The sequence below is a fragment of the Falco cherrug genome, chromosome 4 (assembly GCF_023634085.1).
Source record: "Falco cherrug isolate bFalChe1 chromosome 4, bFalChe1.pri, whole genome shotgun sequence".
In the NCBI taxonomy this organism is placed as follows: Eukaryota; Metazoa; Chordata; class Aves; order Falconiformes; family Falconidae; genus Falco; species Falco cherrug.
Window position 1 is genome coordinate 43,782,584 of NC_073700.1, and position 18,353 is coordinate 43,800,936.

Below are 18,353 nucleotides of genomic sequence, written 5' to 3' on the forward strand. Positions count from 1 at the left end.
TATTATTCACTGTGATACAACCTATAACCAGCCTAGAAATAATATTTGTGTAACCATGGTTTCTTTTATAACTCACTGGAGTTCTACAACTAGCATTCACATTTGTAAATATAATGAGCCATCACCACACAAGTTCAAACACACATTCTGCAAACAGTTGTACCTCAAAATAAAGTACTGGGTTTGTAGCTCTCTCTTACAATTTGGAATTAACAAAACAGTGGTATATGCTGATATAAATCAAACTCAACTATGTAGGAGGCAGTACATGGTAAGACAATTACTCTCCAGGAAAGAATACCTAGGAACGAAAGTCACAAAGAAAGCAAGTACTAGAAGTTGTTACAAAGAGACTGGTTCTTACATTTTTCTACTCTTTTTCCTACAGCAGAAACAGTGTAAGCCTGATTTTTAAGTTAATGTTACAAGCAGCACATTTACCTGTTTATACTAAAACATGCAAATAGTGCCATGCAGTTTCCATGATGAAAAATAAAAGCACCCTTACCTGCAACTTAATATTTCCAACTGGCAGCTGTACTGCAGCGGTAGAATTTGGTCCCTGGATAGATAATGGAAGGAGCAGCTGTGCAGTTCCTTGGGTAGTTAATAAAGCTTGAGGTTGGGCAACAACTGCCGTTTGTGGCTGCCTCTGTGGATGAACATAAAATTGAGAAATGGCATTTTGAGGTTCAGCTTTGGCCACAGGTATCTCCTGCTTGATAACAACTGCCTTTTTGGCAACTGGATTCTGGCCACTAGTATATACCGATTGTCCTAAGGAATGACTAGCTACAGGTACAGATTGACTTGCACTAGAGCAGTCGGTAAGAGCTTTTTCATCTTTGATAGCAGCACTGAATTGTGTCTGTTCCAAAGCAGCTGAATTACTAGAAGTCTGAGACTGTTGCTGTTGCCGTTTTTCAACCTCAAGTTGCATTTTCAGTACTTCCACAAGTTTTTGCTCTTGTTCCAGCTTCCTTTTGAGCTCTTCAATCTGCTTTTCTTTTTCTTGAAGCTTGCGATCCTTCTCTGCTACATCAAACTCCATGGCTGAGATGTTTCCACTACTGCGATTCTGATTATCATCACTCATATTTGCTCTTAGTGGTGAAGTAGTTAAGAACTGGGATGGTGACATCATTGTCATCATTTCTGTGAAAGTATCTGCCATACTAGTATCATCTGTGCTTAGACTAGATTGTTCTGAAGGAGAGGGAGATATAGGCAAAGGAGAGCTAATGTTTTCAGTGTTTACTACTTTGCAGCCAGGTCCAGTAGACGTTTTTTCTGGAGGAAAGCTGGATACTGTATTAGCCACTGGTTTATTTAGTGTTGCAACAGGAAATGCCACAGTCGCTTCCCCAGTGTTACCTGTGGCCCCAGCAGAAGTGGTTACTGTAACTGAGCTACTAGTAGCAACCCCATTGTTATTAAGATCTTGATAGGTTTTCAGACGCTCAATAAGATCTGTTTTTGTTCCAGACACTGGTAATCCCCTCAATTTCAACTCCATTTTAAGCTCTGCAACCTACAATAAAATAAAGCACAATAGTAAAAAAATATTTAAAACCTTATTTATATACATTCTACCTTATTAAATCTTAATAATAGATATTTCTGCCATATTCACTGGTTATTAGGCCTCTGAGTTCTGACAGCATGCACGATCCGTGACCACTGACCTGCTACTTACTTTCACTATTTTAAGTGGCCAAAATCTTAGTAGTGTTCGGTTGTTGTACAATGAATAGTAACAAAGTTATGATAATTTTTCATAAATATGCAAAATGGGGAAATGAACATACAGCTCCAGTTCTGGGCTGAAAACTTCTGAAGCAAACATGTAGACAATGGCAGCCGTGCAGATAAAAACTGAATGCTAGCACGCTGAACTCCTTTGTTACACCACCAAGACAGACAGATGTATTTCTGAGAATTTTTTTCGGATCATTTGGGTGATTCAATAGACCTGTCAAACACAAAAGGCTCACTGTCCAATTAGCAACTGAACAGTTACAGCTAGGTGCCATCTGGGTTTCTTTTACAAACATAAAAAGTGTAAGCAGTTAAAATTAACCACATTTCTTATAGTAAAACGTCTCAATTTTCCAGTAAGATTACGAAGTGGAGTGCAAAAGTGTTAGGTGTAAATTAATTCTGTGCTTTAAAATATCAATTAAAAAAGAACAGTCACAATGAATGGCTTCTTTTTATGATATACATACACCACATCGATCTGTAGAGTGTTTGGACCATACTTACGTTAGAGCTACCTCTAAACAAATAGAATAGTGACCTCAGTAATGTTTCAGTACATTGCCAGTCTAGAATTTTAAATTATAGGTCTTCATGATTTGGAAGTGATGAAAAGTCACAGCAATCCATTTAACATTTCTAAGAACTACAGCAATTTTATGTTAAGCAGCTGCCTACCTAACAACGATTATCAGCTGTTTCCCCCAGTCTGGTATCCTCTACACTTGCTTGAGAGTACGCTCCAGTTTTTCTGTTTTTCGACAATGCATTTCTGAATTCTTTATCAGAACTGATTTAGATGATTCAGTGTTAAAACCACCACCACCAGGTCTGCAAGCCTAGCTTATGTTATTGTTACCACGTTAGCAGGAATACCGATACATTATGCAAAAATGGATAAGTGAACAGCTTTAATCACTGCAAAGCACAAATTCAGATAATAAATGAAATATATTAAAAAGTTAATAGTTAGTAACTTAAATGTTTGAAAAGCTTACTTCAGACGCTGTTGTTTGAGTCGAATTTTATAGACTTGTTTCATATTAAAAGACTGGCTTTAACTGGCAACACCACATTCCTGTTTTGAGAATCTGATCTTCCGAAATCTCTTTTTTTATCCCTTCAAGTCTAAAAAAAAAAAATCAGTGCCATCCTTCCGAAACCCGGCGCTGGCTAAAGGAAGGGCGAGGGGATCCAACTGCCCACGAGAGGGCGGCTGCACACTCCTGTACTCGCCCCCTGAACACCCCCGGGCTGCTCAGAGGAACGCTCCTTATGTCCCTCGTGGTATTAATTCCTGTTACGGTATTTCTGAAGTAAGAAAATCCTATGTAATACCTTCATGTTACAGTTTAAAAACAGAGTTTACGTGGTTATTGATAAGAAGCTTTTATAAAATTCAGTGTTCATTTTCAGATGATGCATTGAATTCTGGAAAGACCCTTTATTTTCTGTTTTATTAGTGTTATGTCTGTGTTGTATTTATAGCAGTAAGCTCTCTGAATATGTTATTATTAGGGCATCTTTTAATTTATACTGCTTAACTAAACCTCTTCACTGATAGACTAAACTTGTCATGAGGAACTTACTGTTGCAGTGTTTAAACCAGCCTGGGCTAAAACTTCACATGAAGTGCACCTCAACAGTTTACCCCAAGTATCAAATTAGGTACCTATAACAATCTGTCTGAAATTATTCTTCCTCTTCTAATTCTTTGGGAAATAAATGTCATTTCTAGAGCACAGGCATGTGAGGAGGCTAAATCAAAACAAGTATTCAAGCCCAGAAGACTTGTGTATGAAAACTTTGCCAACATTATGCCAAGCAGGTAAGAGGAAAGTACAGTTTTCATTGGTAAATAATATCTGAGCTTATTCTTGACAGTAAAAATTTGCAAGTTATGATCTATAGTGATGCACAGGAATGGACAAATCCCTCTTATTTTTTACCTTCAAGTCATCCAAGCTTGAAGGTAGAGGTCCTGGTTTCCGGTTAGGAATATTACTATTCTGTCTCGGTGAGCTGGCAGCTGATGTCGGTGTACTGTTGTTCAAAGTATTCAGTGGCGTATTCCCATTGTTACTCTGTTTGTCATTCAGTGGCCTTCAAGTGATAGGAAAAAGGGGGACAAAAATGTCAATGCTAAATATATTATGTTTTCAGTCAAGAGGCTGTGATTCTGAATCTAGTGTCTATCAAGTTAATGAACAAACTAACTTATTTTACAAATACATATTCAACATAAGACATTTAACCATTAAGTATTTTTAGTAAAACAGAACAGAGGAAAACATAATAGATTCGTATGTTGACATTTTATTTTCTCTTCAGTTAAGTGTACTAATTTATGCTTCATAATTTTCATTACTGTCATGGTATCCCTGAAGAATACTATGGACTGCAGAATCGGTTTGTACAAATTAATCATCAGCTAGGGCAACTAGTTAGTTTTTTGTTTGTCATCAATAAAAAACCCCACGATATTGAACTCTTATGTTTCAACCCTACAGACATATCCAATGTTCATATATAATAGGGACCGACGTGAAGGCAGTTTACTATGAAGATGATGCATTGTTACCGGCTGTACTCATAAGACGACTCTCATAAAAGGATCTCAAAATAATTGTAAAAAAATTAAAAATGCCATCATTTACACTAGGGACCATAAGTCAGCTCTTTTATTTTGTTCAACTGATTTATGAAGAAATGTTTCTGAAATGTCAGTAAATGGAACATAAGAAGTGTGGGTAAGCAGGCAGAAACATCGCTATCCAAATGTTAGGATACATGGTAATTATAAATATAACCACAGATGGTACCTTTAACTTTTCTAGCCTCACTTGCTGAGGAAAAATAACTCAGTGAAAACTAATTTTTTTTTAAAAAAAAAAAAAAACCAGATGAAAGTTACGTGAATTTAGGGTTGTGTGGCTGTGGCATGTTACACTATAAGCACTTCTAGGAAAAGATTGGTCTTAAGACAGTAAGAATGAAACTCTGTAGATAGTCAGCTTCTCATGCTGCTATAGAGTGCTGGCAATTCTTCAAAGATTTATTTTTCTGGCTGCTTCTACCTATAGTCAGAAAGTATACTTCTCTCTGTTAAAAGTGCTAAAGATCAACACTGATCAAGAACTCATATAAGCATTAGAGATGAGGGTATAAACATTATACAAATGCTACCTAATTTAAAAAAACTGTTTCTTCTTATTTTTAAACTGCAAAAATGTGGTCTGTGAAACTGATGTAAAAAGACAATAAAAACACAACAGTAGTACCTGCCTTTGTAAAAGCCATCACCTGTAAGCTTCTCTTCTGCTCTGCCTACCTATGTCCTATTTGAGTGAAAATGGAGTCAAAATTTCCTTGCTTTTGTATAAATGCTTTTGAGTTTCAAATATGCATCTGGGTTGGAAAAAATGCATGTGACAGGTAGGAAGTTCTGTTTCCACATCAATAATAAAAATAACTAGGACCACTTAAAGACTTATCAGACTTCAGGAGTATTTTAACAAGAGAACCACCTCATCACCTCGTTAAATGAGGCAAATAATACACCCACAGTGATGCACATGGCCATTTAAGTTTTCTTGGGTTCCAGTTGTCTCTTAACATTTGTAAAATATGTTTACTTCTAAAGCTAATTAGAATAATTATATACTAATTCTGTAACTGATGTATGTATCTTTTCTTTAAAGGACACAAACAATGCTTCACATACTTCAGCGGTGCTGGCAGAATTGTCTGGTAGTTGTAGTGTTGTTGCTGTTGGCTCAGGATCTGCAGCTGCAAAAACAGTTGCTGCTGTTGCAGTAGCCGAGCATAGTTGGAGTCCATCTGTGGCTCATTTTTCTCACCTTTCTGATCAGGTGGAATATATTGATGATACTTCAATTTTTTCACCCTTGGCTTAGGTTCTTTACATTTCTTGCTCCGATGCTTATCGTTTGGATTCTTTGGGTGGCTTTGCTGTTTACGGATGGAAAACATTGAAACAACTATAACCGACGTCTCATTTACAAGCAGTTATGCAAGGTAGAAAGACAAAGCATACAGGAGTGTATTGACTGCAGAGTTGCTGAACACAATTATCCCTGCAAACCTGCCCAAAGGAATTGCTTACCATCCTTGAAAAGTTAATGTACTCCAGCTGGCTTCTACTTTGCACAAGAAAGGGTCATCAATTCAGTTTGTGAATGTTTTCTTAATGGATGGTGCAAATGAAGTTAAGGGATTCTGCTGGGTATGAGCTGTCACTGCAAAGATGCATTCTTCTTAAACAGGTAAGTTCAAAAACACTTAGAAATTTGTACAGGTAAAAGCTCGTACTTAAAAGTCTATCTGTAAACACCTGCAGGTCACAAGTACTTACAGGTCTAGATAAAATCAGGGACAGGCATTCCTATAAATTACAGGATTATTCTTCTGAAACTTTCAGCAGTATCCTTATTAGTGATACCTGCTCGTGTGTTAGAACTCTTCCTTTACAAGCTCTTTGAAATTATTTTCAGTGAAAAGTCAAAGGCAGTTACCTAGTCATACAGAAGGTACCAAAGCAGAAGTCCTGTGTTGATCCATGCACATTTATTACACAGATAGCCTGGTTTTGGGGGATATTGGAATTTGTCATTAATGTCCTGCATTAAGTAAGCTGGTGCGAGTCCAGTGATTTCACTGGATACAGCCAAATTTCTACCAGAAATTGACTATTAGAGGCCATCCTTGTAAATTTAACCAAAAACTAATTTCCTGTAGTTGGGCAGAAATCTACATATCATTACACAGCTGAAGACCTTTGGCGGTGTTGTTGAAATACAGACATCTTCCAACACAACCCTCTCTCTAATTGTATTTTAAAAACTTTTTCAAACTGCTGGCTAGGTCAGTGCAGATGAGAGAACTGAGTATGTTATTCTGGTATTCCATTACAAGGATACAGTAGCATCTCTCACACCTTGTGTTCTACTTATACAATAAAGAAACTAAGAAAACAGTTGCAGAAAAGGAGCAATGCTGTTTCCCAGTTTGGTTATAGGTAGACTATGAATGCGATTGCCTCTGTTCCTATTAAATTATTCTCCATACAAAATTAGATTAGAAAAGATAATTATTCCTTTCACCAATAGAAAGTAAAAGCTTAGTATTGCAAAAATCTGTTACCCTTATTTCTTAAAAACTTCCATAGCAATGCAATGCATAATTCTGCTTGAAAACTTCTGTCAACTGTACCGTAAGGACCTCTCGAAATAATGACCCAGTCCCTGCAAGTGTTAATCGTTGATTTTAACATACAGAAGCTTTCAGTCAACAACCTAGTACATTTTCCTGAAGACTAACAGAAGTTGTTGTTAGTTTTAGGCGCTATAACGTTACTTGTGGGTTTTTTCATTAAATATAACATTGGAAAAGGACACAGATTAAGAACATAGTCCTCAGACACTGTTATTACAGATACCTACCTTTACTAACGTTGGCCCAGGCTTTGCTGCAGAAACAGTATTTGTGGTCAGGGTGGTTGTAGCAGTAGAACGTGTAACATGCTGTTCAATTGTAGAGGGAGTTTTGAGAAATTCAGGAACTGGAGAGGTTAAAGGTGGATACTAGTATTAAAAAAAAATATAAGGAAAAAGAGAAACATTAAAAACATCCACCATCCGAATAACTGAAAAAATGTGAAAAAGTTAAGACAATTCACCGTCACGTCAAATTCATAAAATGTACATGTCTACAAGTTTTCCATCAAGGCACATTTTGGCACACTTCAAATACAGCGAATAAGATAAACTGGTTTCTTATCTTGACTCCTTAGTTTGTATTTTAACTACTGCATGTAAATGTATCCAAAAGCTGGTTTTACTAAGAAAGGATTTACTTCTAGTTTCACCAAAGTGAAACAGTAATTGATTTTAATATCAATTTTTGTAGCGTATCATAATAAAGATTTTTCCAACACTAACTTATTTCTTATTATTGTTCTTTTTTCTGCAGGTAAAAGCAATGATAACCAAAAAGTACTTGTAACGACATAAAAAGAAAAGCTCTCTGAAAGGGCTTTGTTTTCCTAACTCTTCCATTGTTGCTTTAATTTGCAGAATTCTTTCCTCCTTTTAACATACATGAAAGCAAAAAAAGAAATGTCATGAAAGCAATTTTTTTTCCCTGTCTTTCTTACAAAATCATAAAAAAAGAGCTGGAAGGGCCTTCAGAAGTAACCTCACTGATTCAAGTCAGGAACATTTTACTTTAACATGTATTTGTCTCTGGTTGGTAGCCTGGAATCAGATTAACTGACTGATTGATGCCAGTTCTTAACTTTGCAATTGCAAAATACTTGTAGAACTAACAGCTGTCATTAAAGTACTTTTGCTCCTGGCATAAGAATACAAAAGAAATCTTCTCTTCAAGGTAGTCAGTCAGAATTACAGGAAAAGATTGCATCAAATACATTTATTTTCTTGTTAGTGTTAACAAGTTTCATGTATGAAGGCTTCCTGAACCAAATAATCACGGATTTGAATGTATATGCGTCCAAATAAAGAAAAAATGTTCAAACAAAATTGTATTAATTCTAAGTAAAAGGAGACATAAGGGTTAGAAAATAATTAAAGGCAGAATGGAATGCATCATTAGCAGAGATAATACCGTTTGTTATTACTCTGCTTGAAGCAGCATTAAAATCTGACTCTAGACACACTGTACATATACTGAGGCGGCCTACTGAAATAACAGAAAACGCTGCTTTATTACTATAGAATTGAGGCCTTCAGTATTTTCTGCCTCTGAAGTCAGAATCTTGTGTACACATAGATAAGGAGAATTTTATCACACAAACTACTACTGCCAGAAAAGCCTCTTCCACGAAGGTCGAACATCAACCTAGGAAAATGAACTTTGCGTCTCAGGATGATCATGGAGCGGCAGAGCAGATGCCTTTGAAGAGACAGCTTCCTACAGTATTTTTGTGGCAACCACACCTCTGACTGTGCCAGCAAGTATGTTTCTTCTGTATTTGACCACTAGCACAATTATTACCATGTAGTACAATCCAGTACCCTGAACTTTACTGAGTTTGTTCCCCTGCTGTTACAAACACCATGTGTATAATTTCTTCTGTAAACTTACTAAATTCCATATACGCTCAGGACTTCTTTTGTTATTATTCTTATCCTGGCACCACTATGCCTACCAGGAGATTCCCAAAAGTTTTCATACATAATAACCAAACTTCACTGGGCTTAACTTTGCCATAGCGTTTTTTTCTGTGCCAAAATTGTTTTCTGATTTAAAACCGATTTCCTTCTGTACTAAATATCCCTCTGATGGGATATAGACTCTGCACAGCAACAGATCTCAGCCCTCATTTTTCTAGCCGCAGAAATGAATTTTTATTCTTTTCTCATAAAAGAGATTTTTCATTCTCTGATCATCCTTTCCTGTTTGTGTTACAGTTTTCATTAGTCTTTCCTTGGATATAAGTAACTGGAAATGTATAGAATATTCCATATGGGGTCTCACTGGATCCTCACAGTGGCATTAACGTTTCTACTGGCATCATCTCTTCTAACATACTTGCAGTTGAACTGAGGAAGCACACAGTAGCTCAGCCACTTCACTGCTGCTGCTGACCACTGTACCCCACCTGTCTTCCTCCTCAGTTCTCTCTTGAGTCTGTCCCCAGGTTTCCACACCTCCTTCATGGGAAGGAGAGGTGTTTTTTTCTAAGAACTATTCCATTCTATTGGAATTCAATTTTTCTCCTAAAAGCCAAATCAACCAGTTCTTTCTGCATAACAACAGTCCAACTGTACTGAATGCCTTCCCACTTCTGTTATGTGACCCATTCTTACGAAAAGAGGACGTCCCCAAGTCAACTCCTGCAGAGCACTGGTACCAACTTCCTTTCAACCCAATACTTCTCTTTCTGTCTTATCTCTGCTAATCTCCATCTTCGCCACTTTTGTTAGTGTTTAATATCATACAGTATTAAATCCAGACAGATGAGATCACCTCCATTAGTTAAGAAAGCAACCAGACCACCTAGTACAACATCCCTTTATAAAAAGCCCATCCATTTCCCTTATATTCCTATCAGTAATGCTGATATTCAGAATACATTATGAACTCCTGCCTTCTACTTAAGTCAGATGGGTACTTCTCCCCAGTTCATTTCTTCCTGTGCTCTACTATTCTTCCTTGAGATTGGATCACAAAGGACTTAAATCAGTTTGCTAAAAACACTTGCTACACAACTTGCAACTTGATGTCCTGGTTCTTTTGTATTGCTGGGATGGCAATTATCAAGCTGCGAGTCTGCACGCACCAAGCTCCCTGACTCTTGCTTACAATTAAATTATAATTGTTTTCCCTTCTATCCCTGCATTTCTTTTATACATTTTGCTGTGTTCTCAGCTGTCAGTTGCCAACAGGCAGCTATAGCTAGCTCACTGTAACTTACCTAAACTGTATAGTGGTTTCGATCCTTCTGCAGCGCAGCCATCCAGAGGCAAAGCTCCTGATGCTGCTTTTGTAAATTGCAGGATTTAGTATGCCATGCCTAGTCACTGAAACATTGTGCACATGCCTGTCTTGGGGTTGTGTCAGTTTATGGTGGCAGGCTAAAGATATAAATGCCTCTATTTTTATATCCAACTTTCAAAGTGTTTGCTCTGGAAAGCATCCGCTATCTACACAGTATCTGTTACTTGCCGGACTTGCATAAGAATTGGCAGAGGACTTCAGAGGGACTTACTCTTTAAAAAAGGGTTCTGGATGCTGTATTCCAAGCGTGCTGCACTCCTGTTGCTATCAAGTTTAAAAAGCTTATTCTGGTTATACCAGTAACATTTTAAAAAGCTCTTAGTTTGTCTCTGAATCAGTGTACCATGTACAGTATTACCGTAAAGCACAGGCAAACTCTAGTGATCTCTTGATTTTTGCTGGGTTTTATATTTTCTTTTCCTGAAGCCCCATCTAAAAAACATTTTAAATGTTTGATACTTCAGCTTACTCATTACTTATTCTTTCACCCTTCACCATTCTAATCCTTTTTGAACCCAAACAGATAACGTGACTTCAAACATACTATTTAGCAACCCTTTACAGGCTATGAAAGCACCTCCGTAATGACAGCACAACAAAACTCTTCAAAATGGGAAGGAGTTAGTAACTTAAAAAAAAACAACAACAAAACAAAAAACCAAACCCAAACAAACAAAAAAAAAAGTCCAGACCCAAACAAAACCCCACAACCCCACCTCTGTAATTCCTACTGTTTGAAAATCATGGTGTTAAATATTCTCCTCTTGCCACAGAGTAAACTGCTTTTTCCTTCCATTAGTTGTTACCCTAAACTACAAAGGATTAATAGCTACATTAAATACAAAACTTTTTACAGACTTCCCAATTTTACCCACAAGTATGAGATGAAGCAATGAACTGTGCTATCATTTACTTGATACATTTTTAAATTCAAAAAATAAATTAACAGGTTACTACTCCTTAACTTGATTACTTTGTAAAATAATGTAAACATTATTTCCTTTGAACAGATACTCTATTTCAAGTTACCAATAATATGATTTCTGCACCTTTTCTTCTAACTGCAAACAAGCATCTAGCAGGTCAACAAGCTGCAGTGAATATATTAGGAAAGCAGTCATTATATTCTGTCTCATCAAGCAAAATACTTCAGCTGTTTTGAAGATAGCTGTTTAATGTCTTCAGAACTGTGACCACCACAATTTGATCTGTTCAGAGTAGTGTGCCTAATCCTTAACAGATGCAAATACATCAGGTTAAAGCAAGTTTTACGTCATCAGTCAATGCGAGCTGGAAGTTCTCAAAGTTATGTTACACCCTCTGAGGCCTGGAAACGTGTGGAGGAGGAACCCTCGAAAAGAACTCTGGCTGCACTCTGCTATTTTCAAAACATCCTTTGTATTTTATGTTGTAATAAAACCTAAAATTTGCCAAAGGAAATTAAAAGAACAAAGGAGCAATTTCTCAGACACATCTCCTGTAGAGACATGCTGTGCTGTTATTCCTTATTTCAAAAGGAATGACAAGGTAAACATCTGGTTTATTCTGCAGAAGAGCAACTTTGCATTTTAGATCTGTGCACAGAAGTGGCTATAATACATTATGAAATCCATAAGCAAAGGATTGAAGTTCTATCCGAAGTGCTTTTTCAATCAAGTGCTCTGTTACTGTGTTGCTGCAATCACCCATCTGTCTTATGCTTCCTACTTGAAAAGCTTTTGGCATGTATTGCTTTGAGTATTTTTATTTACCTCTCCATTAGGAACCTAACTCTTTACTTGGGTATCTGATTTCATGTGGTTTGCTTTCAATTTATGCAACAAAAATTACATTCCCTCGACATGAAACCTAATTCACATCTCAAATCTGTATGTTAGGGAACAGTGAAAAAATCCAGATGTGCTGTGCATTGTGTCCAGCATTGTTTTGGATTTGCTACGAATCCTCTGAGAGTTTGAATATATAAATAAATGCATTTTCTAAAAGAAAGCTTAATAAAAAGACAAGCATGAAAATAATTTGAACTGCAAAGTTAAGCATCGTTTCCTCCTTTGTGTAGTAGAGAAAGTGATGAAGGAAAACTCTTAAGAAGTCCTCCTGAAAAAGATCTGTTATAGATTACAGTTGATCAACATGAACCTCAAGAATATTACACATTTGTAGTAGTACCATTCACACGTTGGCCACATTTTGATACACTCTTAAATTCTTTTAAAATAAAGAGTTTTAACATTTGCATTATACAGGCCAGAACATCTTGTTCTTACCAGGTACAGACTTGCATGAAATGAAGTAAGATGAAGTCCTAAAGCTTTTGAATTTCCATCAAATTCAGACTTTCTCCTCAAATTAATACAAAACATTTCAGCTAATCAAACAAAAATGACACCATTACTCACATTTCTGTGTTTGCGTACAAATGTGTGGTATATCAGTACCAAGTACGCAAAGCTGAGTGCACTATCCTTTAACAGATTATTGGTAAGTCATTTCATATATATAATACTGTGACGAAACCCCAAGTCTTTCCACTAAATAATTTACCGAAGTGATGCATTTTACCATTCTATCCATGTTTACAATCTGAAACATAAATTACTTTTCCGTGACAATACAGCTGCTTTCATTTATGCACAACAGGAAGTGGGCTTACTGGCAGAAACAGTAGTTCAGGCTCAAGGAGTTTTTTTCTAGCACACACAATGGCTCAGCAGACGTGTAAATTGGATTCAGCAACAAATTCAGCATTGATAGAAGGCAAAACTTTTGTTACTCTTCGTTTCAACACATGAACAAAAACTAATGGTTCCTCTAGGCAAGTATAACTCAGAATATAAGCACAATCTGTCATTTACTCAGCTCTGTCAGTCTCAAATGAACAAGCTGTTAATGAGTGGGGATGAGTACTGTTAAATCTGGCTAGTTTGGAGTTTGCTGACTGTTCAAGCTAGTTGCCATCAGACAACATGTGATGACTTTGCTTGGCTTTCCTGCCACTGGAGCCTTAATGTGGGGCTCTTTCTGTGTGCAGAGTTGTTCCATGAAAGCTGCAGAAATCTAGTTAAAAGCAAAACCTTCTCCTTTTAACTGGGCTTAAGTTAGTGAGTTTAAAATTAATAGCTGAGGCATGACAGAAAACATAAACAATCTATTTAAGCTAAACATAGTAACCTTTAAATAAATGCATATATATCATTAATGAATAAACTCGCTGAGTAACTCAAAGATAAAGACCTGTGAAGCAAGTGCCGCACAAGATATCTGGAAGCATCCAGATAACTGTATGATTATGCATATAATCCTGGGTTTTCAGTAGCTAATAAAAGATAAACTAATTTCTAGTACATGATGTTTGTTTCATTACTGTTTTTGTAAATTTTTTACATCAGCACTTTTATAATGTGTTTAAAGATAGGGTAGGCAATGTTACTGCCCATTTTAAATCACAAAATGAAACTACTGTAAGAAGAGCTCTCTTGCAAAACTCATTTCAGTCAAGTGTTTTCATTCAAATCCACTGTTCTTTAAATACATATTCAAGTGCTCTATTATAAAGACAACATTTTGTCTGCCACTGCAGATTTAGTGACTTTCTTTGTAAGGAACTCAAGAAAATACTAAAAATTATAAATCAACATTAAAGTTATTTTATATTCTTAAACAGCAAATTTCTTAGGCAGTATTTAAAACTACAGGAGAGAACGTTTAAATTATGTGGGAAACCTTATTTTTTTTACGGACTTTTCCAGGGATAATGGACTGACGTCAACTGTTGTTGTTTCAGCTAAGTCTAATTCTCAATGAGTTCAAGACCTTGCCCAGAATGAAGACAGACATTAAGTAATCAATAACAGCTGGAGTAAACCACGGATATGACCTTTCAAACAACTTTGGGAAAGCTGTAGATCTTCTATGGGCCATAACGAATTTCAGTGATTTTATGGCTTTATTGCAACTACAGTCTATGGAAATTTTATTACTGCCAACAGCTAAGCCAAGGTTCTAGCCCGTACACTCCCAAAAAGAAAATAGAGTTTCAGATGCTCCTTTGCAACAGCGAATGTATTCATTCCGTGGGAAACTATGCCCCATTTCTACAGCGTCAGACCTAAAAAACATACTGTGAAGATTTTGTTTCAACATTTGAAAACTGTACCTGTGCTGATGTAGCAGCATTTGGTGTTACTGGTGATGGTGAGTCACTTGGTTTTGGCTCACCCGGGGAAGCTGCTGAACCCTGGGATTCTTGGCTGGCTGGCTGATCTGGTGATAAAGCATCACTGCTGTCTTCATCAAATGAATAATCATCCAAAGCTTGGGGATAATTCTCTTGTCCAACTGCTAGAAGGTTTACAAAGAAACAAGCAAAACAATTTTTTTTTCAGTGACGCAAATTTAGACATTGGTGGCAGAATTAGCTAATTACTGGAAAATGATCAGGTTTCCGCAGCCTAAACATATGGTAGATAAGTATTTATTGTGGTTTTATTATAATGACAGCCATATTAAATCATATTCAAGGAACTGATAAAACTAGGAGCATAGCATAAGTTATTAAAATAAGAGATTAAGAGGTACCGTCAACGTGCACACAGACACAAACATATGACAGGCTGAGGAATGGCCACATGTTTAAATTATTCCTAAGAAACAAGTCTTTTCAAAGAGAGTACTGAAGTATATAATTCCAACTTAGTTTTGAATAACAATAGGATAACTTCAATTAAATGATGACAGAATTTAGGACTTCAGAAGCTGAAATAATAAGTACCAATAAAGTTTGAGTATGTTTTATTTTAGAGAACTCTAACCTCAAGAGTTAAATTATTGTTTTCCAAAGTGTCATATAGATTACAGATAGAAGGTGTGGGACTTCTACTTGCCTATAATAGCTTCTTTAACACTGGAGTCTACAGGAAGAATATTTTTTTCTACTAGTTCCATAGGGCCAGGCCTCTGAGCAATCTTCTCATTCAGGTCATCTGCCAAACGAGCTCTCTTCAGTTTCATCTGAGTGGCTTGTAGTGAAGGCTCTGCAAAGGTCTCTGAAAAGATAAAATTATTTAAATATTCTGTTCCATCTTTTCTCCAATTTCATGACAAACAACATTGTCTTGTTTTTGCAATAACTATCCCACTTCTACCTAAAGCAGGCAAGTGTTTTCTGAAAATTCTCAAATTAATAAGCAAAAATAAGATGAGTAGATGTTGTTCATCTCCGTGTTTTTCTATAAATATAACCACTTTTTTAACAGCAGTGATACTTTTGGTAAACATTTGTATAATGTCCAACAATAAAGCAGGGAATACAAAACAAGTGCTAATTATAATCTGAAGACAGCATTTGCTGCTCTAATGGTTTACCAGTGTGAGCTGTGGTAAAGGTTTAATTAATCCAATGATTTTTGAGTCTCTCTTGGCAAACATCTTAAAAAAATCTACCTTTACAGATAGCTTCTAGCACAAATGTGAATCTTCAAAATTGTATTTCAATGAAAAGCTGGAGACAGTCTGTCAATACGAATGTGATCTATTAACACGTAAGCTCCTATCTGGGTTTAGTATCCAAATGCATGTTTTGAAAACTAATGGCTATTAAATTGACTTGGATGATGGTTATTTGGCAATGTCTGTATTTGGTTAGATTATGGTGAAATGCAGTAATGCAGCCCCATTCACAATGACTAGTGTTTCAAACAACAAGGCAGAGTAAAACTCAGGTTTATTAAAGACTGATTGTGATGCTGCGTGGCAGGGGAAGTACAATGCTGTCAGGTATGCAAATAAATACACAGTTGAGAATACTTTCACTGCCATAGGTGTATCTATTATTACACATATTCAGAATACAGATTACAACAGACACTGCAGAAGTAGAGAAATAGAGCATGTAAACCTTTAGAAATAATTCATATCAAAGCCAACTGAGTTAGAAAACTGAGTGCATAACAGAAGTTCCTTCTAACAGTAGCTCAAAAGGTACATACAGCTGGGTACATACCTTCGAGGATGTGCATCCTGACCAGCTCAGACCGGTCCGGCCTGCTGCGAATCTTGTGCTTCAAAAAATTTTCAGTCTTTAAAGAAATAAGGAAATAGCATTAACTACCGTTTACTAGCAAAATCAAAGTAGTTTGATAAATCATTGATGTCCAAGCAACAAGTATTTGCAGTTGCATTCAGATGGGTGGACACTGCTGTTAGAACACGAGCACCAGAGGGGTTTGGTTTTCCATCAGTTAAGCAGCGCTAATGAATTTCTATCTCCCCCAAACAAGTTGGGAATGTTTCTGGATTTGATCCCATACCACCACACAAAATCAAAATAGTACAGATTCTATAGAAATATAGAATACTGCACAAGCATAATTTACCCAAGTATCCGATCTTTAACTGGAGGTAGCTGTGTATTACGTTACATCTGCAAGCTTATCCCCCCACCTTCATCTGTGAAGAATTAATAAAGGTCCTCACAGATTTGTCACCAACATTTTATTTTAACGGATTCTTCCAAGATAAAAGCACATGTTATTACTGTAATGGTGATGATTTTTTCATGTTTAGTATCACATACAACCAACTATCCATTTTCAGATGTTCATAAGAAGTTGACACAAAGTGGTTTACCCTGGCTCGCTCCAGACTCTTTATCTGCTCATGGAATGCAGCTGGACTTTTCAAAGCTGTGAAGGGAGAGTAAGAGTTAAATTGACAGGAAGTGATTTCCAAAAGAAATACCCTAATCAGAATGTGTGTATGGGTGTTTAACACCATCTCAAAGTTGTGGTTGCATCTGACCTGGCTTACATTTGACTCATGCTAGTTGTATTCACTTACATTTAACAGAGATGAGCAACACTCCTATGCAGAATACTGGAATATTTGATTTTAACAGATACAACCATGTAACAATTAACTTTTTCACTACATACACTGGGGTCTATTTACCAAAACTGTTCCGCAGTGGAAATTTTATGAGGTAAGGTTCAGAATCCCAAAATACTGTTTCATTTATTCCATTGTATTTACTATCTGTCTACACCTCATACTTGCTTTTGCTAGAGAGAACCGGATCATTCCCTAAGAACTATCTGTGCTCATTTTTTTTTAAAAAAATTGTGGAACCCTCAAATGTTCAGATTTGAAAGCAGAATGGTGGTTAGCGGCTAAATAGCCAAGAAGAGTAAAACACACCATTCAGCTAGAAATAATATGAACTGTAGAGTCTTCATCTCAATTGAATTGTTGAAAGGAAGTGAAATGGCTGCAGGCATAATCCATCTTATTTGCCACACTTCTGGCACACTTTTGGCAGAGATGAGGTACTGCAAAACAAAATCTTTAACGCTTTTTGACAGTTTACAGGTTTTTTTCCAGGTTTCACTCAAAAAGAAATGGATCATTCTGTTCCTGAAGATAATCAACACTACAGAGCTGGAAAGGTGAAGATGCTTTAGCAAAGCAATGTGAAGCCTGCTGCATGCTCAGACACCTTCAAGAAGAGACGAGCTGTAAGGTACTGTGCTTTCAAGCTAGAACGCACCAGTGCACACTGAGCTATTGACAGTAACGTGACATAATTTCGATATGTTTTCAATGGGTGGGCTTTTTGTTTGTTTTAAGAAAAGCCTTCTTCAGCTTTTCACAGTTGAATCTTTTGACAACATGGAACTGTATCCTGAGTCCAGTATCACCCCATACTGTCCACTTAGGGAATCCTGATGTGTTCTATGCACCCCTCATTCTGAGACCAGGCGGATCTCCAAAACAAGCCAGAAGATGCTGTACAAACAATTAGCATAGTCATTGGAGGAACACCAATACATCTCTAACGAAAGAATTAACTGCATTTTAATTCTAGGCCACTACATATCCATATTCAGGAGGACACTCGTGACTGCTAAATTGGTATGAGGTATTGTTAAGTGCTGCTGTTGAAACAACCATCATCTCTAACAGATTGGAATCAATAATGGAGAAAATGGACACCAGCAATAAAGTGCAATTGCATAAAGCACACCAATTACTTTCAAAATACAAGTGCTGTGTGTTCA

General features: G+C 36.7%; 1 protein-coding gene across 8 annotated transcripts in view; it reads right to left on the reverse strand.

Moving 5' to 3' along the window:
- Positions 1-18,353, reverse strand: part of MRTFB (myocardin related transcription factor B) — an 85,386-nt gene that overhangs the window by 13,382 nt on the left and 53,651 nt on the right. For 6 of the 8 annotated variants that reach the window (XR_008732157.1, XM_055709869.1, XM_055709868.1 and 3 more), the window contains 8 exons: positions 16,927-16,982; positions 16,301-16,376; positions 15,183-15,344; positions 14,456-14,640; positions 7,221-7,361; positions 5,483-5,730; positions 3,708-3,861; positions 509-1,531 (listed from right to left, as the gene is read on the reverse strand). Coding sequence is in view for 7 of the 8 variants with exons in the window: in XM_055709869.1 (XP_055565844.1) it covers positions 509-1,531; positions 3,708-3,861; positions 5,483-5,730; positions 7,221-7,361; positions 14,456-14,640; positions 15,183-15,344; positions 16,301-16,376; positions 16,927-16,982 (2,045 nt within the window). In the remaining variant the exon portion in view is untranslated. The remainder of the gene's footprint in view (positions 1-508; positions 1,532-3,707; positions 3,862-5,482; positions 5,731-7,220; positions 7,362-14,455; positions 14,641-15,182; positions 15,345-16,300; positions 16,377-16,926; positions 16,983-18,353) is intronic. The other 2 variants (XM_055709865.1, XM_055709867.1) reach the window with 1 other exon arrangement.